General features: G+C 39.3%; 1 protein-coding gene and 1 pseudogene across 2 annotated transcripts; both read right to left on the bottom strand.

Moving 5' to 3' along the window:
• Window positions 1-5,424: 5,424 nt before the first annotated feature.
• LOC311089419 (uncharacterized protein) lies at window positions 5,425-7,321 on the bottom strand. Its single transcript, XM_084124098.1, has 2 exons — window positions 7,209-7,321; window positions 5,425-6,257 (listed from the first exon to the last, which is right to left on the bottom strand). The coding sequence occupies exon 2, from the start codon at window positions 6,240-6,242 to the stop codon at window positions 5,589-5,591; it is 654 nt and encodes a 217-aa protein (XP_083980224.1). The 5' UTR covers window positions 6,243-6,257; window positions 7,209-7,321; the 3' UTR covers window positions 5,425-5,588.
• Window positions 7,322-10,920: 3,599 nt separating this feature from the next.
• On the bottom strand, window positions 10,921-14,996 carry LOC311082350 (nucleolar protein 12-like; annotated as a pseudogene). The gene is made up of 4 exons (XR_014609559.1): window positions 14,991-14,996; window positions 12,377-12,425; window positions 11,433-11,640; window positions 10,921-11,168 (listed from the first exon to the last, which is right to left on the bottom strand). The product of XR_014609559.1 is annotated as a nucleolar protein 12-like (transcript).
• Between the last annotated feature and the right edge of the window lie 2,452 nt (window positions 14,997-17,448).

The following is a 17,448-nucleotide window of genomic DNA, read 5'->3' as shown; positions in this document are numbered from 1 at the left end:
AATCGCAGTTTTTTCATTTGACTCTCCAATCTTGCATCTCTCCTCAGGAAACAATCAGCGACAGCTCTCTCCAACTTTTCCAGTGATCTGCGGACATAATCTTCCAAATCTGCCAAGCCAGTGTCCACTGCCTCACGGAAACTAGTTTCCCTATTAAGTGAACTTTCTACTGACTGTTTAAAGTCATGTTCATTTGTCTGTACTTTTGCACTAAGAGCCAATAAATCCACTTTGAGTTTATCAACCTCAGTTTGCATTGTTTGGACAACATTTCCATTCACCACACCATTTTCATCATCATCATCATCAGATTTATCCTCATCATCAGAAATATACAACGAACTGAGCATAGATGTTATTTCTCCGGTAGGATTACGTCTAGTTACGAATGGACCTGCAGTGAAATCTGCATCTGGTGTCACATTCGAACCCCTTCTTGATTCTGGTATATAATCAGAGTTAACTGTATTTACAGTATGAGTATGGGTGTCTTCATCATTTACATTCTGAATAATTCTCTCATCATTCACATTGGTATCTCTCTCCATAATTATGGTTATACAAGACAACAATACACACAAAGAAACAGTACGTCCCCGTACGGGCCACCACTATGTAACACTCACACTGTACAATACAGCCGAGTTACAAAATAATTAGGACCGCCTGTTCCCGTTGCCTGTTCAGTATACCAATTACTAATTTGCCAGAGACAACCAATAACACCACGAGATATGTTTAGCAAACAACCTGCTTGTATTTACAACTTCACAGAATATAAACAACCTATACCATAATACCATATACAACACCAATATATACAACCTGTTGTAACTGTGTGAGTGTGTGTGTGTGCGTGCGTGCGAAAAGTCATATAGTCCAGCGTGTATATACAATGTTAGGATCAGCCTCACCGGTGAGAATGTCAAGTCCGTGAGCGTGATCAATGAACGTGATGACTGTCTTCTGTCCTCCGATCAAGTAATCCTGGCCGCGAGCCAACTAAATTACTCCACGGAGGAACGGCGACCCGGCGCTTCCAGGACAGACCCTCACGGTATAATCCACATGCACTCCAACAGGTTAGGGGATGAGAAGACGCTTCTCCCGACGACCGGCATACCGGTTCCTTTTATGGCCAAACTCATAGTCATTTCCTGTTTACATGACAGGACCACACGTGACGAAACGTCACGAGCAGATCTCGCGTGAACAATATGGAGGTTCCCAATACACGATAGTAAGGCATAAACAGTGTAAAGAGGAAAGCATACAAGGTAATACATTAAAATGCCACAACATACTTACTTAAATGGCACTACCCTTATTTAACAACTTCCTCTTATGTGGCCACGCTACAGTATTTAGAAAATTAGTGTTGGAGCTTAGTTTACGGTGTGTGATTTTGAGCATGAAATGAACTGTTTTGCCAATTGTGTGTTGTAGGTGTGTTGGTGCGTTAAGAGTTTAGGAAATTTGTTAAAAGTATTGAAAAAATTGTCATAGCGATTGTAAAAAACTGTACTTGTCTTTGAAGGCAGAAGTAAAAATTTCTGAGGGAATGATTCTTCTATGGCATCGATGTTAAAATCCCCTTTTAGTAGATTGAATGCAGGTAAGGTGGGACACTTGTCATTTAGATACAGTACCTAGATGTTTCTTTCTTTTTATTACTTTTGTTAACTTTAAGGTCCGACTTTAATATTTCATTTTGAATACAGTTGATATGTGTTATTTGCAAGGTATATACCAATAAACATTTTGAGATCATGCACTCCAGACAAATTTCTTTTCAGGTAATGTGACCCATCCCTAATTTATCAAAAATGATCCTGGATCTTAAAAACACATGATTTATTAACACATCACACAAACATATTCCACAGCATATTTAACAGACCCAAAAGCACATAGATAGGCTATGATGAGTAATACTCATCAGTTCACTCAATGCATGTGTAAAGTTCAAAACAACTAGAACATGTTGTGTTGACATGAAATTGTATGAAATTTGAATTTCAGATATCTTAATGAACTCTACAACATATTACAAATGGAACTACAACACATGCAACAACAAATAGGCTAACAAAAATTCAATAAGAGGAACATTTTAAATGGTAACCATATTGTAAAACTTTTTTTCTGTCTGTTTTCTCTAAACACTGTAGATGAACTTAAATTGTGTCCATATTTTAAAGCGTTATATTCTGCATCTACATTTTAATAATAATAATAATAATAATTCGTTACATTTATATAGCGCTTTTCTGGGTAATCAAAGCGCTTTACATGGAAGGGGGAATATCCTCAACCACCACCAATGTGCAGCATCCACCTGGATGATGCGACGGCAGCCATATTGGGCCAGAACGCCCACCACACACCATCTTAATGGTGGAGAGGAGACAGTGATGAAGCCAATCAGTATATGGGGATGATTAGGAGGCCATGATGGACAGAGGCCAAGGGGCAAATTTGGCCAGGATGCCGGGGTTACACCCCTACTCTTTTTCGAAGGACATCCTGGGATTTTTAATGACAACAGAGAGTCAGGACCTCGGTTTAACGTCTCATTGGAAGGATGGTGCTCTTTGACAGTATAGTGTCCCGATCACTACACTGGAGCGTTAGGTCCCACATAGACCACGGGTGAGCACCCCCTGCTGGCCTCACTAACACCTCTTCCAGCAGCAACCTGGTTTTCTCAGGAGGTCTCCCATCCAGGTACTAACCAGGCTTGCTAACCTCTTACAATAACAAAGGTGTAGGTTGATGACGCATAAGCGGAATTATGGAACTTGTCGTCATGCCGATGGATCTAATAATGTTTATGGGTGAGTGAGTACATTGATGTTTTTAACATGACTGTGGTATGAAGCAGGTCGCGATTGCCAATGAGAGACAGATATCAGAGCCACATGCGAGTCCCGCGGATATAAAGGAATAAGGACATTTCATTCTACTGATCTACCCGCAAGTGCTGAATTAATACTCACACATACCCCTTTTCCACCAGCATGAACCAGGTGCCAGTTCAGAGCCAGAGCTACAGTATTGCCAGTCCGGAGTTGGTTCGTCTGACGAGCTCTCTAAGATCCGGTTTGCCTTTCCACAAGGTCACTGTATACATCTCATGTTGCCCAGCAACGCTAGCGTGGCAGCGCCACACACAAACACACCAGGCTTGTTCGAGATGGTTCGGCTTCTCGCAGACCGATCGGCTCATGACATCAAAGCACTGCGAAAGCAATCCAAAAGCACAAGGACTCGTTTGCTCTCCAGACACTCCCGCAGCTCCGATCGGTCCGTGCCGCTCCGATGCATCTCGAACAAGCCTTCCATCAACAATGGAGGTCGTTGCGTTACTATTGATGCTCATGGCTTTGCGAACCTACATCGGCATCCAAACACGGCGAATCCAACGTGTTTGTGCAGCTCGCCGTAACTTGCATAGACGGAGATTACAATCAAGCTGCTATTAGCTCGATTAGCTGCTATTTGAAAAATGGCGGTCACAAGTTTCTGTTCGTCTTGTTGGTCTTACTTCTAGACCAGCAATGTTTTGGTGCTACTTAAGAACCACTTTTCCTGGTTCAGAGCTGGTGCTCTGGGTGTCGAAAAACAAAGAACCCATTTGAAACTAGGCTCTAGCCGTGAACCAGCACCAGCACTGCCTTGGTGGAAAAGGGTTAACAAGTCAGTTTATTTGGCGAATTAAACTTGTGAGGTAACGCAGCGCTGTTTCACTTGGTCTGCACTATCACACTAAACTGCATTTGAGTGTGTTGAAAGTTATAATGTTATTCTATGCGTTTGTTTGTCTGTATGAGACTAGCAGTAAGCTAGATGAACATTAGAATAACATACTGATCATATTCTAACATTTCATCTGAGCTATATGACATTGATTAGTTTTATGTACATTTGCTCAACTGTCTGATAAAGTACATGCAAGACGTCTCTGTCAAATCGAAGTTTGCGGCATCTCGAAAACACCACGCCGATATTGATCCTCGTTTTAGTTCTCCTTTTGTCCCAAAGTCTGCTTGCCATGGTCCATAATGTTTGAACGAAACAACTCCATGAGCGTGCCGCTAGACGTAACGCAGTTGTCGCCATGGTTACTATGGCAGTACGAGCGGAAACCAGGGATAACGCGGATATTACGTCATTGACAGGCGACAAGTGAACATGGACGAGCCATTATTAGGGGTTCAAGCACGAAGTGCTAAAACCCTATTGTAATTGTTAGGGTTTTTATTATGATTATTCCGCCTTAAAACTGATCGTGCAGCCCAAACCGTAAACGCTGGAGTCTTGAAACTTGGCCAAATGGTAGTCCTCAATTTGGGGTGAACCTATCAAAGTATGTCCCCGATTGGCCAATAGGTGGCGCTACAGCAAGCAAAAGTATGAAATTGCTCATAACTCCTAGACGGTTTGTGTATATTATATTGAATATTCACGATTATGTCAAAAACCTACTTTTGCGAACTTGCAACCAAACCAGTCTAGAACAATTCTCTGGACTCTCTAGATCAATAATTATCAAAAAAAAGTAGAACTTTTGCATTTGGATGGCTATAACAGGGTCGTTTAGAAAATGAACTCGAAAGCCTTTAAATCCTAAACGAAAACTCAGAACTTCACGAAAATTGGTGAGCATATGTGAAATAACATTGTAAACAAGCATGCACAATTTTATGGAGATCAGACCATAGGTGGCGCTATAACTGTTAAAAAGCTTTGAAAACCATATATTTCCCATGTTAAATTGGCTGGAAATGGTCTTTTCCATGTATGATGTCAGTGGTTAAATGGTTGCCAAATAAAACTTAATGTCTTTTTATGCATTTGTGCTTAAAGGCCTTAAATGCTTGAACCCCGATAAATGCTGCTTGCAGCTTTAATTTAAAATTGGAATTTCTCTGAAATTAAAAAACTTTGGGAACTTTTGGGATACTGGAAGTACACAACTGCAGGAAATATATCACACTTTGCAAGTGATTTTTGGTTATTTAAAAAAAAAAAATTTAATAAATCTTACATATTGTAGCTTTAAACACCTTACATTTTGATTCCCTGTTAACTGTAGTAACAAACGGTCAGAATAATATACCCATTTATTGACATTTAGCGAGAAACCTTATAATTTAGAAAATAAAATCGTATGTCAGAGGTTATGTCTACCTTCAACAATAAGGGTGTCCTCCCTTGAGATGTAGCCACATCCTCCAGTGTCATATTGCATCAAACAAAACCATTGTATCATTTAAAGAAATAGTGTATCTTTAATTAAAGACCATTGTCATGCTCTTAAAGTGTTAACCCATTGAGCACAGTAAATCAAACTAAACGGCCCACTTTGCCTGCATTCACCCTACATTTATTTTTAAGAGTGCATTTACTATTGGAAGCTATGGCCAAAAAGCCTCTGAAAAGACCAAGAAAAAAAAAACATGGGAATGTTCAGGTTATGAAATATACTTTAATGTAGGACACATACAAAGAATACACAAGGAAAATCATGATTATCCTATTTGAATCTGCCCTTCCACCATATCCGACTCCCTCATCTTTGACTCTCAGTGCCTTCCTCCACATATTTTCTTGGGGGGCACTTCAGTCTTCTGCCACAGACTTGGAGTAGTAATACCAATCACACCGAGAGCAATTATCGGTCCAGCATTCCCACTGAGTTTACTCTCCTCATCTGAACCCGTTCCCAGATCATCCTCCTTCTCATGAACCGCCACCGCACGTCCCAGAATGGAATAAGGCCCAAAGAGCTTGGCGTCTGGAAGCGTCAGGAACTGCCTTATAACTCCTTTCTCGGAAGCAAAGTTGCCCAGGTCTCCAGGATGATGAGGGTGGTCAACGCCGTTTGGATTATAATGAGGACCAACAGTGATGCAGCCTTGACTGAGGTCTCCATACTGATGGATGTGCATGGCACGCTCTTGACGATCGATGGCAGGCAAACCACGGAGGTTGATTTTCACTTCTAAATCTCCATTGGGGAAGACCTGCTTGAAGAGGATTTGCCCAAAGATCTTTGGCTGGTTACGTGGCAAATTGGAGCTGGGAGTTACTTCACTAGTGGCATAGATTGTGTTGTCAAACTCCACGACTTCCGGCTGTGGAGCTTCGGCAGGCAAACACTCCTCGTTGTGGAACTCTCCTCCTTGTATATGCAGCACCAGCAATATCAGAGGGAATATTAGGATGATTTTCTCCATGTTGATCTTTAAAGCCTACAATGAAGAGTGGATTCAGTGAAATCATGCCATTTGGTTTAAGAATGTAATATTTTTGATAAAAGGTCAAAGCTTTGTTGCAGGGAACTTTGAGAATGGAAGTTGCATTAGGTAAAATAGCACAACCAGATTAGTTTGCAACGGAAAACCATACAAGAACCCAGACAGCACGCGTGTAATCCATGTGTACCAGATGTGGGCCGACACCATGTTGCTGTCTAGAAAACTCTATAATTTTTGAATTGCTATGTACCCTTGTGAAAATAATAAAATAAAAAATGCGCTTATTGGTATTGGATGTGTACCTGTAGTATCTTGAAAGTACAATAATAATAAGAATAATAATAATAATAATAAAAAAAACCCTGTAGGTCCACTTGCAGATAATAACACTGATGAATTATAAAAAGCCACTTAAGTGTACACACGTACACTTTCATAAGCGTCACACCTGCCAGCCAAAGTGCCTATGATACAAACCAATGACATACAGGTGGATGTAATCACACTAAAATGAGTCCAGGCAAAGGTTTATGGAAATGGAAAAGGTCTAGGGAGAAGTGCCCTCTGGTGGCCATGATAGGGCTTCTGCTGGCAGGAGTGACATTAAGTACATGTACACTTTAAAAAAAAAAAAAAAAAAAAAAGTAATGCCAAACTAAGAGTTTTACTTTAAAGTACATTAGGTTTTAAAAATCTTTTTGTTGTGCTTTAAAGTACACTTAATTTGATCTGTTGTAGCCTACATGTTATTCAATATTAAATATAAAGTTAAGATTTTTTGATTCTGATATTTTTCACAAGGACAGGTAAAATAAAAGACAATATCTATACTTTTGCTTAAACTAAACTTTTTTTTAGTTGTACTAAATCAAGTCAGTTGATGGAGAAAATGGAATGGAGAAAAAAAAAAAACAAGCCTAAAACAGCAAAGGTGCACTACCGTACAGCTGAAAAGTTGTCCTCAATCCGTGTGGAGCCTGAATATTGCAGTCACAAAAATACTACAACGCTTAATCCGTGTGCAGTCCTGACCTGGGGTTGAGAGAATGTTCCTTTTGGCTGCTCTTATAGGAACTCATGTTGAGCTACAAGTTAACCATGATAGTCTGTTAGTCACTAATTAAGTTCACCTGTGTTTCATTTAGCTCCCTTTGTTTGTCTGTTTATATATAGCACTCAGTTTATTCAGTTCTTTGTCTTGCATTGCACAATGTGTTCTCCAGTGTTTTGTGTTTATTAAAAGAAGTACTGCTATAGATTCCTCTTCTCTTCATTTGGTGGCTCATTTGTGACTCATTCATTCTTATTGTACAATTCCACTTGACGTTCATGCTTGACACCACTTCTTATAGCGACATTCATGCTTGACACCACTTCTTATAGCAGATATTCATCAAACATAAGTGAATAGCTGACAGTTCTTCCTTTTCAAGAAACCATTTCTACAGACTCTGATGTACCAAGCCTGACAAGCCTATATTACACATGCAATTGGACTGTTATTTGCAGTTTTTTACGATTGCTATGACAGATTTTTCAATACTTTTAACAATTTTCCAAAACTCTTAACACGGTTAGTTAGCACTACATCCGTCTATGTAAGCTATACTATTAACACATTTCGTGTTGCTTTAACACAAAATGCATACAATTAACACAAATTTAAAATGCTTGAACTTCTTTTACACACAAGCTCAAACAAGACCAAAACAATGGATTTGTACTGCCAAATTTACCAATGCTTTAACACTGTATGTCAGAACAGATAACACCATGTTCTAAACCTAACCTTACAGGCTAAAGTCAAGGTAAACAGCTGTTTATATTGTGAATTGAAACACAAATATATCCCCTGTATTTTATCCTATTGTTACTGAGAAACAGCTGATTGAATTATGCAATAATATAAATCACAGCTGATTCCCATCTAGGAAACACACTCAGGTGTTGAGGTTCTTTCAATCGCATGACCATATGGTATACTGTAACCGTACATTCTATAAAGCACTCTGAGATGGGTCTTTTTTTATTGAATTTCTGCAGCAAAAGACCTACAGTAAACCCAACAAAACAAAAATGTAGAGAGGCTTCAAAAGAAACTGCAGTGCAAAACACAATCTATGATCAATACAATATACTGTCTGTTGTATAAGGGCATACCTGACACGAAGACAATAATGCAGTTTCTGTAATTCCATCTGATGTTAGTGTTTTTATGACATTGTGCTATGATTGACTAAATCTTCCTGTTGGACGGCTATGTTATTTGATTTTGAGACATGTTTGCAGTGTTTTGGTAGGCATAGTGTATTATTGTATTTAGAAAATTAGTGTTGGAGCTTAGTTTACGGTGTGTGATTTTATCTTACTAGCTATTTATAACTTTTAGAAAGAGTGCAACGTTATGAAGTTACATTACATGTATTGCAAAATACGTAATGATTTGAGGACCAAGTTTGTAGTCAAAGTATGGGCAGGCCATAGTCAATGTAAAGCATATTGTTGATGTTTCGTCCCTACCAGTGAATGTGCGATAACTATTTATCCGCCGTCATCAGTGGCCCTGCATGTTTACTAGCCTGCGTGTTCACGGCAGGCTCCGTTGTGGGGGAGGAGCTGTGGAGGGAGGGCTGTAGAGCAGCAGAGAGCGAGTGACCTGTAAGCTGTGCTTGTTCAAATTTTCAGGCTAAGTCAACGTTTTCTAAATGTTCCCCACTGCAGCTTTAATAGAGAAGGTCGTATGTGCTTATTACAGTAATAACAGCTTATTACCACCTATAGTTACGTTTTAAAGTCAAGCGCCCTCTAGCGCTCCTGTTATTCCACAACTGAGGGCCAGCCACTGCAAAAGCTCCATCACCTCTGCATCGTAAGCGAGATCGAGGGACAGACAGAAGATGTTAATCTCTTGACCTAAGTGATCTGGGTGGGTTGTGATTGACGATTAAATCAGAGAGATATTTAGGGGCTTGATTACAACAAGCTTTGTTGGTGAAAGTTAAGATTTTACAATTCGATATCGAACTGGCAGCCAGCGTAGAGAGCGCATAATTGGGGTAATATGATCACGTGTACGGTTGCCGGTGAGCAAACGGTCAGCCGAGTTTTGGACCATTTGAATACGAGAGATTGCAGACAGAGGAAGCCCGACATATAGTGAGTTACAGTAGTCCAGTTGTGTGGAAATTCGAAAGCATTCTCGAAAGTTCGACTGTCTCGAAGCTGTCTCTACTTAAAAATGCTAAACTAGCGCTAACTGTGCTGTTAATTTGTTTGTTTAATTTAAGACTGCTATCAAGATAAAAACCCATTTTTTTAACATTGGTTGTGAGGTGTGGTGTGAGTCCCTAGGTCAGTACATTTACTGTTAGAGAACTCATTTGAACCAAATAGAATGATTTGGGTTTTATCATCGTTCAATAGCATGAACCTATTTGTAAGCCACAGTTTAAGTTGATGAAGACATGCATCTAATCTCTCAAATGCTTGGCTATCTTTGTGTTTTATGGGTATGTAGATTTGGATGTCATCCACGTAGCAGTGGTAAGACACACCAAATCTACTCATGATAGTTCCCAGGAGTAACATATACAGAGAGAACAGTAGAGGTGCCGTCACTGACGGCTAACAGAAAGCAGACAAACGGCTAATGATGACTAATGACCACAGCAGCGGGAATCCACCTGTCACTCTAAAGTGGACACACCCTTAATTATGCAGAACTTTAAGGCTTAATATAATTTAAACGGATGAGTTATAAAAAAATTCGGTTACGGTTACGGTTATCGAAGGCTATTATAGTTAAGGCCCTTTCACACCGGACGCGTTACGAAAAAGCAAAACGAAAAAGCGAATAGTTCGCGTCAAACCCAGCTAACACAAATACATGACGTTCAGAGCTTCAACATTACAAAACTTTCACGCCGACAGCTGAGAAAACATGGACACTTCATCATCATCATCATCATCATCATCCAGTGAAGACGAGCTTTTCATTTTCTTTAAAAGACAGAAAAGAAGGTTTTGGGTGCACCCGATCTTACAGAACAGAGAGTCTGAAGGGGAGTGTGCTAATGTCCACTTTTCTTTTCCTCTCTCCTTCTTCTCTCACAGGTGTCCCTGAGGCTTTCCCACAGTTTTTTTGCGTCTTCAACTAAACACAGTGCGTTTTCTAATGTCGATACACATTACATGTCACACACGAAGTAACAAGTTAAAATCATTCGACTAGAAACTGTAGAGATCACACACAGAATGTATAGTATACTAAAAGCAGCCCTAAATAGTCTCACTACATTTCGTTACATGTTCACAGTAAACACGGTCTCTGTCTCTATCTTTGATGATAATAGTGTTAGCTTTCTAGCCCAAATGTAGTTTAGCCTGCTAGCCTACACAGCACAGGACTATACAACGACTAAAACTACCACACAACACACTCACAGTCGAGATAACTGAGTTTTATAGTTATTACAGTTATAGTTAGTTATCGTTACAGTTATGGTTATGGTTGTGAACTTGCCTAATGTGGGAATGAGAGTTTGACACTGTAGAATGAAAGGTTTCTTTTTTTAATGTCCGTTTTAAAGCATCAACATGTAAACACACACACACACACACACACACACACACACACACACACACAAAGAGCGGCGAGAGTTCATGAGGGTGTCGCATCAGTCGCTCCACGAGTCTGCCGCTCCTCAGTCCTGGTGCCGCTCGTTCCGGCCCGTCTGTCTGCGTCTCTGAGCTTTGGTGCTTCTGCCCTGACGGAGCTTGTTGTCTTGCGCTGATGACGACTTCCTGTCGCTCTGGCGGTTTCTGCGCCTCATTTCCTTCTTGGACCTTCGCTTGCTGCTCTTCTGTTTAGTGAGGCTGTTGAGTGACGCCGTGAGGCTCTGGATCCTGCAGAATCACACACACGACAAATCTGACTCATCTGAATCACTGACTCAGCTGAATCACTGACTCATTCAAATAGCTTTACAACAAAATCTGAACCCCCTTCTGGTGTGTGTGTGTGTGTGTGAGTGAATGATGACAGTGATCATACTTCTTGGACAGCAGGGGGTTTCAGGCGACCTTGGGGAGGGCTGTCGTGTGTGTGTGTGTGTGTGTGTGTGTGTGTGTGTGTGTGTGTGAGTGAGTGAATGATGACAGTGATCATACTTCTTGGACAGCAGGGGGTTTCAGGCGACCTTGGGGAGGGCTGTCGTCTTCTCCTCGCCGTCCTGCTCTGCTCTCGGCGGATCCAGCATTCTGCCGGCTGATAGGTCGAGGTCGCTGATGGTCGTCACGGTGACGGTGTGGTTGGGATGATCGTACTGAACGCTCTCTGTCGTGGCCGTGATCACGTCCTCCAGCTCGTCGGCCTCGTCTAAACACACACACACAGGGCTTGAATATTGCCAGTTTTTCTGAGGGACTGAATGCATGTTTCTTAAGTATTTTGTTGAACATCAGTAAGTGTAACAAAATAATTATATATATATAGTTCACGGTGTAGCTGCTCCCTGAATCATCACACTTATTCATTTGTGGATGTTAACTGAATCTGTAAGTCAGCTACACTGTTTATTTGTGTAGCCGCTCCCTCAATCGTGTAGTTTTCAGTTTTACACATTTATTGTATGTCATTATGCCAGTATCAGTACTACAAACACAGCTGGCGAGCGTCATGGTGTCGACCCCAGGATTAATCTGCACTTCATTTAGTCAGGACTAAAAGACTATCCAGTGTAATCTTACATCTGATGACTTTATTCAGTTTCTGTAGTATTTCTGAATACCAGTGTTAGACCAACACAAACACTTTACTTTGTATTTCTCTTTATTTTTCACTTTATTCTATTGTATTTATTTTTGCTTCTTTTTTCAATGTAAAGATTGAAATCGAGCTTCCTCGTGTTGTGTTAACTCTAAACAACAACATTACCCCACTGTAAAAACACATCGAGAGAGCAAACATGAGGTGAGATAAATGTAATAAATAAATCCCCCCATGAGAATAACCTAAGGGGAATTCCCCAAAACACAACTCAGGCCTTGACACACACACACACACATATAGACATGTCACATGACCTCTGACCTCACACACACGTGAATCTCACCCAGAGCCTGGCGGCGCTCCATCAGCATCTTCAGATACTCTCTGTGTCTCTGGAGGAGGTACAACAACGATGAGGTTCATTCATGTATTAGGCTGTTTTGGAAATTCAACTATTTGGGTGTACAGAAGTCTTAGTAACACAATTTCTACAACAATTATAGCCAGACATTAATACCCACTGGCTTTAACCGAGAACCTCGGCCAATGTTTCATTCGCGTCGTGCCTAACAACGCCCTTCAGCCGTGACTTATTCAGATACAACACTAGCCTAGAGTAGCCTACCTTATTGCTTTTATAAAACGGTTACCACGCAATACAAATATTAATCCCGAAACATATGTATATATGCAACTTTCATGAAGTAAAATGAATCACTAAAAGCCAATTCCTTCCGCTGGAGAAAAAAAAATAGTCCCTGACCATTTGCAACAGAAGAAGTTACATTATTTCTCCATTAGATGGAGACAAAGACTGTCTTAATGAGTGAGTCAGTCAGTCAGTAGAGAAGACTTTTGAAATGACTCAAACTTGTGATCACGGAGAAGAAAGACGCAACTGACATGACTATAGCCACGGACAACCCCTATTAACTGTTAAAAGTACAAGATATCACACCGGGTATTCAAACGGATTTTTTATTATGAATATAGGACTGACCTGAAGGAAATATCTAGCCTACTGTAAATGCAGGTACACTCGCTTTCTCGGTCTCATCCAGAAGTTGTTACTGGAAATGAAAATCAGCATTGTGATTATTTTTGTACACAAACTTAAAATAACCAAAAGACACGTAGCCTAACAGTTAAACAGCGGACTGATACAGGCTAGTGCTGTATCTGAATAAGTCACGGCTGAAGGGCGTTGTTAGGCACGACGCGAATATGAAACATTGTCCGAGGTTCTCGGTTAAAGCCAGCGGGTATTAATGTCTGGCTATAATTGTTGTAGAAATTGTGTTACTAAGACCTTTGTACACCCAAATAGTTGAATTTCCAAAACAGCCTAATACATGAATGAACCTCATCGTCGATTATGGTCTAGTCTGAGTCTAACATCAACAGATTTCGCCATATCTCGTCGTCTCGATTACTACATTATTTAAATAATTTCGTTTCACACATTCAACTCATGCACACGGGACGTCGACGACTTCGCTTTACAGAAGGCGTGCCTCTAGCGCCGTTACTAGAATAAGCCACACCCACTCATTAACATAGAATTTGCATGCAGGTTGTCTTTGAAAATGAAAACGAAAACTGTGAAATAAAAGAGGAATTAAAATGAAAACGAAAATTTACATTTGTATTTGAATTGTGTCACTATTATTGCGTGAGCGTTACTAAAGAGCATTGTAAAAACTGTATTTGTACTTTCTTTTTCACGTTTGGCTTTTCATTTTAATATTGGCAGTCTTGCCTCCAGACTGTAGTGATTTTATTAAAATACATGATCGGGATTTTAGCACCTACGCCTCATTTTGAGCCAGGAAAAACCCGGATTATTACATAGATTTTGGGTGGAGAAAAGTCTTTGTTCATCAATTATGCACATGGTTAATGCTCAGCTGCAAAAACATGTTCTGAAACACTAAAAGTTAAGTAAATGAAATTATAGTATTATATGAAATAAATAAATGAAAATATGTATATTATTAAGTTTTTTTTTTGTTGTTGTTGTTTTTTGGGGGGGGGGACCCCCCAAGAGCTTTGACACAATTTGAACACTGATCATATCTTAGTTTTATATAACACTTGTGATTGTATTTTCTATAAATATGCTCAGACATGCAGTCTACCAATAACATTAGAGCGACAGCACTAGGAACACCCACAAGCGACTTCACTGTACAGAGACTAGCGACATGCAGCGACAAAATCGCTGGCGGTGTGAACAGGGCTTCACAGACAATATTAAAATAATCCAGTTTGATGCATTCATTTAGACTGAATTTTGGCTGTTAAATGACATCTGTAGATACAGACTTTATTATTCCCATCATTCCAGACGTCAAAACCTATTGATTTAGTGATCACTGGATCTGTTTTGTAGCGCTATAATAACCCTGATGTGGAAATTCCGTTTTACACGTCAACTTTATTTTGTTGTTGGCATATATGTGCAGTTAAGTTTAATTTTTTTATTGTTTTGAGATGATGTTAATTTATTTTGATTAAAAAGTTAATATATATTTAGCTTTTTTCGTTTTCTTTTTTTAAAAATCTGTCATTCATTTTACAATAAAAATACATTGAGACTGTAAAGGATTGCCTTAAGGACATTTTTATGGTGGCTTTTAATCTTGCATCAAATAGTGAACTGCATTCTGTATGCAGACTTGCATTTACTAATCACCAGCAGTAAATATTGTGCTAGTACTAGTATTGAACTACAAGAAGCAAGACAGTTGCAAGCCTTTGATTAGAGTTATGTAAAGCTTTTGATGGGACAGATGGGACAGATGTGGTGACAGCAGCTGCGCAGAGGAGGCCTGATTTGAAAGGACAAGACCCTCAAGATGGTGAGGGTTTTTACTCACTTATGGTGCACTTTGTCACGGTCACCAGCTAGTCACCACCTCCTCACTACATTTCCCATCATCCTCTCTGGCCCTCACCTGCATGCACTTACCTGACTCCTTACCTGCACGATACCTACCTGAACAACTTGTCTTCAGTCATCTGCTTCCTTCATCCGTCTTCAGTCATTGCCTCGATCTCCATTTCAGAACAGACATCTATCCTGAACACTGTATTCATCAGTTACTCTCCTGCTTCCATCGCTGCGATCACATACTTCTGCAAATAAACCTGTTGATTACTTTACCTGTGTGAATCCTTTACCGGTGTGAAAAAATAAATCAGTATTTACAACATTTATAATAAGTGCACCATAAATACTTATAAATATAACATATGTGTATATATGTGTTATAACATTTAATAATACATAAGCATTTCACAGATTCTATGTACACTAATTGTATAAAACAATTCTGTCAGTATACCATAAGTTATAAAAATGAACTAGATCAATGTGATTAATGCCATTCATAGTTTCCATCCTTATGTTGTGTCTCCCTCTAGTGGGCAAGCAACATTTATTTATTATACGTGTTTATAAAATATACATATAACATTCATGCATTTATAACATTTGGAATTTCTTGAAATTTTTACTTTTATTTTATAATATTAATTGAATATTAATTAATATTAACGACTCACTAAAGCAAAAATTAGCAAAGACGATCGTAAGAAAAGAATATAAACAATGAACCACTCAGACCACTGGAATGCAGCTAATTAATGAAAAGGTAAGTGTGTTTTTCTATTTGTTTGTTCTTTTGCATGAATTGTATCTTTTAAAATTGGAAGAATGAAAGAAAAACTAAATAAAAACAAACAGATAACAGTAACACACAGTATTTAGAATAAATGATAAACACAGAGTAACGCCCCTTTCACACATACTCTGTTTGCAGTGTGTATGCGGTGCGTATATTTTCCGTACCCATGTTATCAGGTCAGAGCTTTCACACTGCGCGCGGATGCGGTCCGGCGATCCGTTCCAGGAGCGGTGCGTATACAGCAGTGCAGAGATCCGTTCCAGGGGTCTCATTTATAAAACTGTGCGTAGGAACCTTACTAAAAGTGTACGTGCGCCTGAAAGCCAAAAATGACGTACGCAAAAAAATATTGAGACTTATAAAACCGTTCGTACGCCAGAACCTGCGCAGAATTCACTTTATAAATCCCAGTCAGCGGAAGATTGTGCGCACATGCTCTCCACCCAGAAATAGCTATATATGGAGCTTACAACGCCTAGTTTTACTATGCATATCCTCATCTGCATATCATTTGCATATGATTATTCATCCACGTGATAACGTTTAACGGTACAAGACACATTACATTAATAAAAATCATGTACTTGCCTATCCTTGTCTTGTTTTTGAATACATAAATAAATAGTGTAAAATACATTTCATCTTTTCCACTGGCCGAATAGTATTTTTAATTGATTTATATTTTTAATGGAAACAGATAGGACTTGGGCATTATTTGCACGAAACTATTTTCTCAGACAATCTTGTATTATCATGATAAGCAATTATCTCTGTGGTTAAAACATTAAAACACAGCACGCTACAGGAAAAGTGTTCAAAAAGTGTTCGCATCCACAACAAATATTTCTATTGATTGAATTTGAATATAAAAAATGTTGTAACTTCTCAGTAATGATTTCATGTTTAAGTGTTCTCCATTAATTTGAATGGCATATTTAATCTAAATGTTTATATCAGAAGTAAAACATAGTTTAAATCATTATTTTATTTATTTAAACTGTTATTTGCGTCAGTTTCACTAAACGGCCCAACGCGCTCGCTGGCGCAGACATTTAAGAAGGGATGGATATTTGCTTCAAGTGACAGGCTTGGTGAGTGAAATTATATTTGTATTATCTTGTATTTCTTTAGATTTTCTGTCTAAAAGTGAACAAAAAGACGCTTAACTCCAGCTCACCATCGGTGTCGCCAAACTGCTCCATCTCCAAAACGTTCGTACGCATGGGTCAGAGTTTTCCTTGCTTTACCCCGGTCTTAAAGTAAAAAGATGACTGTGAAAAATAGTAGTATTTAATTAAATACATTTATGGTGAAATTACTACATTTTCAGGTCAATCTGTGTTTGACCACGAACCATGCACTGTCACTTTAATTCAGCGTTTGCAGCACAGCAGAAATAGACTCGGTGTGGGAACGATCTCTGCACTGCTGTATACGCACCGCTCCTGGGGCCTCATTTATAAACGTGGCGTACGCACAAAACGGGGCTGAAAATGTGCGTACGCCGCTTCCGACGCATAAGTTGTGATTTATAAAAACAAACTTGATGGGAAAATTTGCGCACCTGCATGCAAACTACAATTTACCTCAACAAGGCGACATTATGAACAACACTCGTCTCATTCGTGGAGGTGGAAAAACAAGTTCTTTGTGACATGCAAGATTTATTGTATTAAAATTTAAATGCAAAAGAAAAGGCATGAGAGTCGGCTGTTTCTGTCAATTT

The sequence above is a fragment of the Abramis brama genome, assembly GCF_963993115.1.
Source record: "Abramis brama genome assembly, chromosome: 1".
Taxonomy (NCBI): domain Eukaryota; kingdom Metazoa; phylum Chordata; class Actinopteri; order Cypriniformes; family Leuciscidae; genus Abramis; species Abramis brama.
Note: the sequence above shows the minus strand (reverse complement) of the source record. Positions and strands in the feature narration are given on the sequence as shown.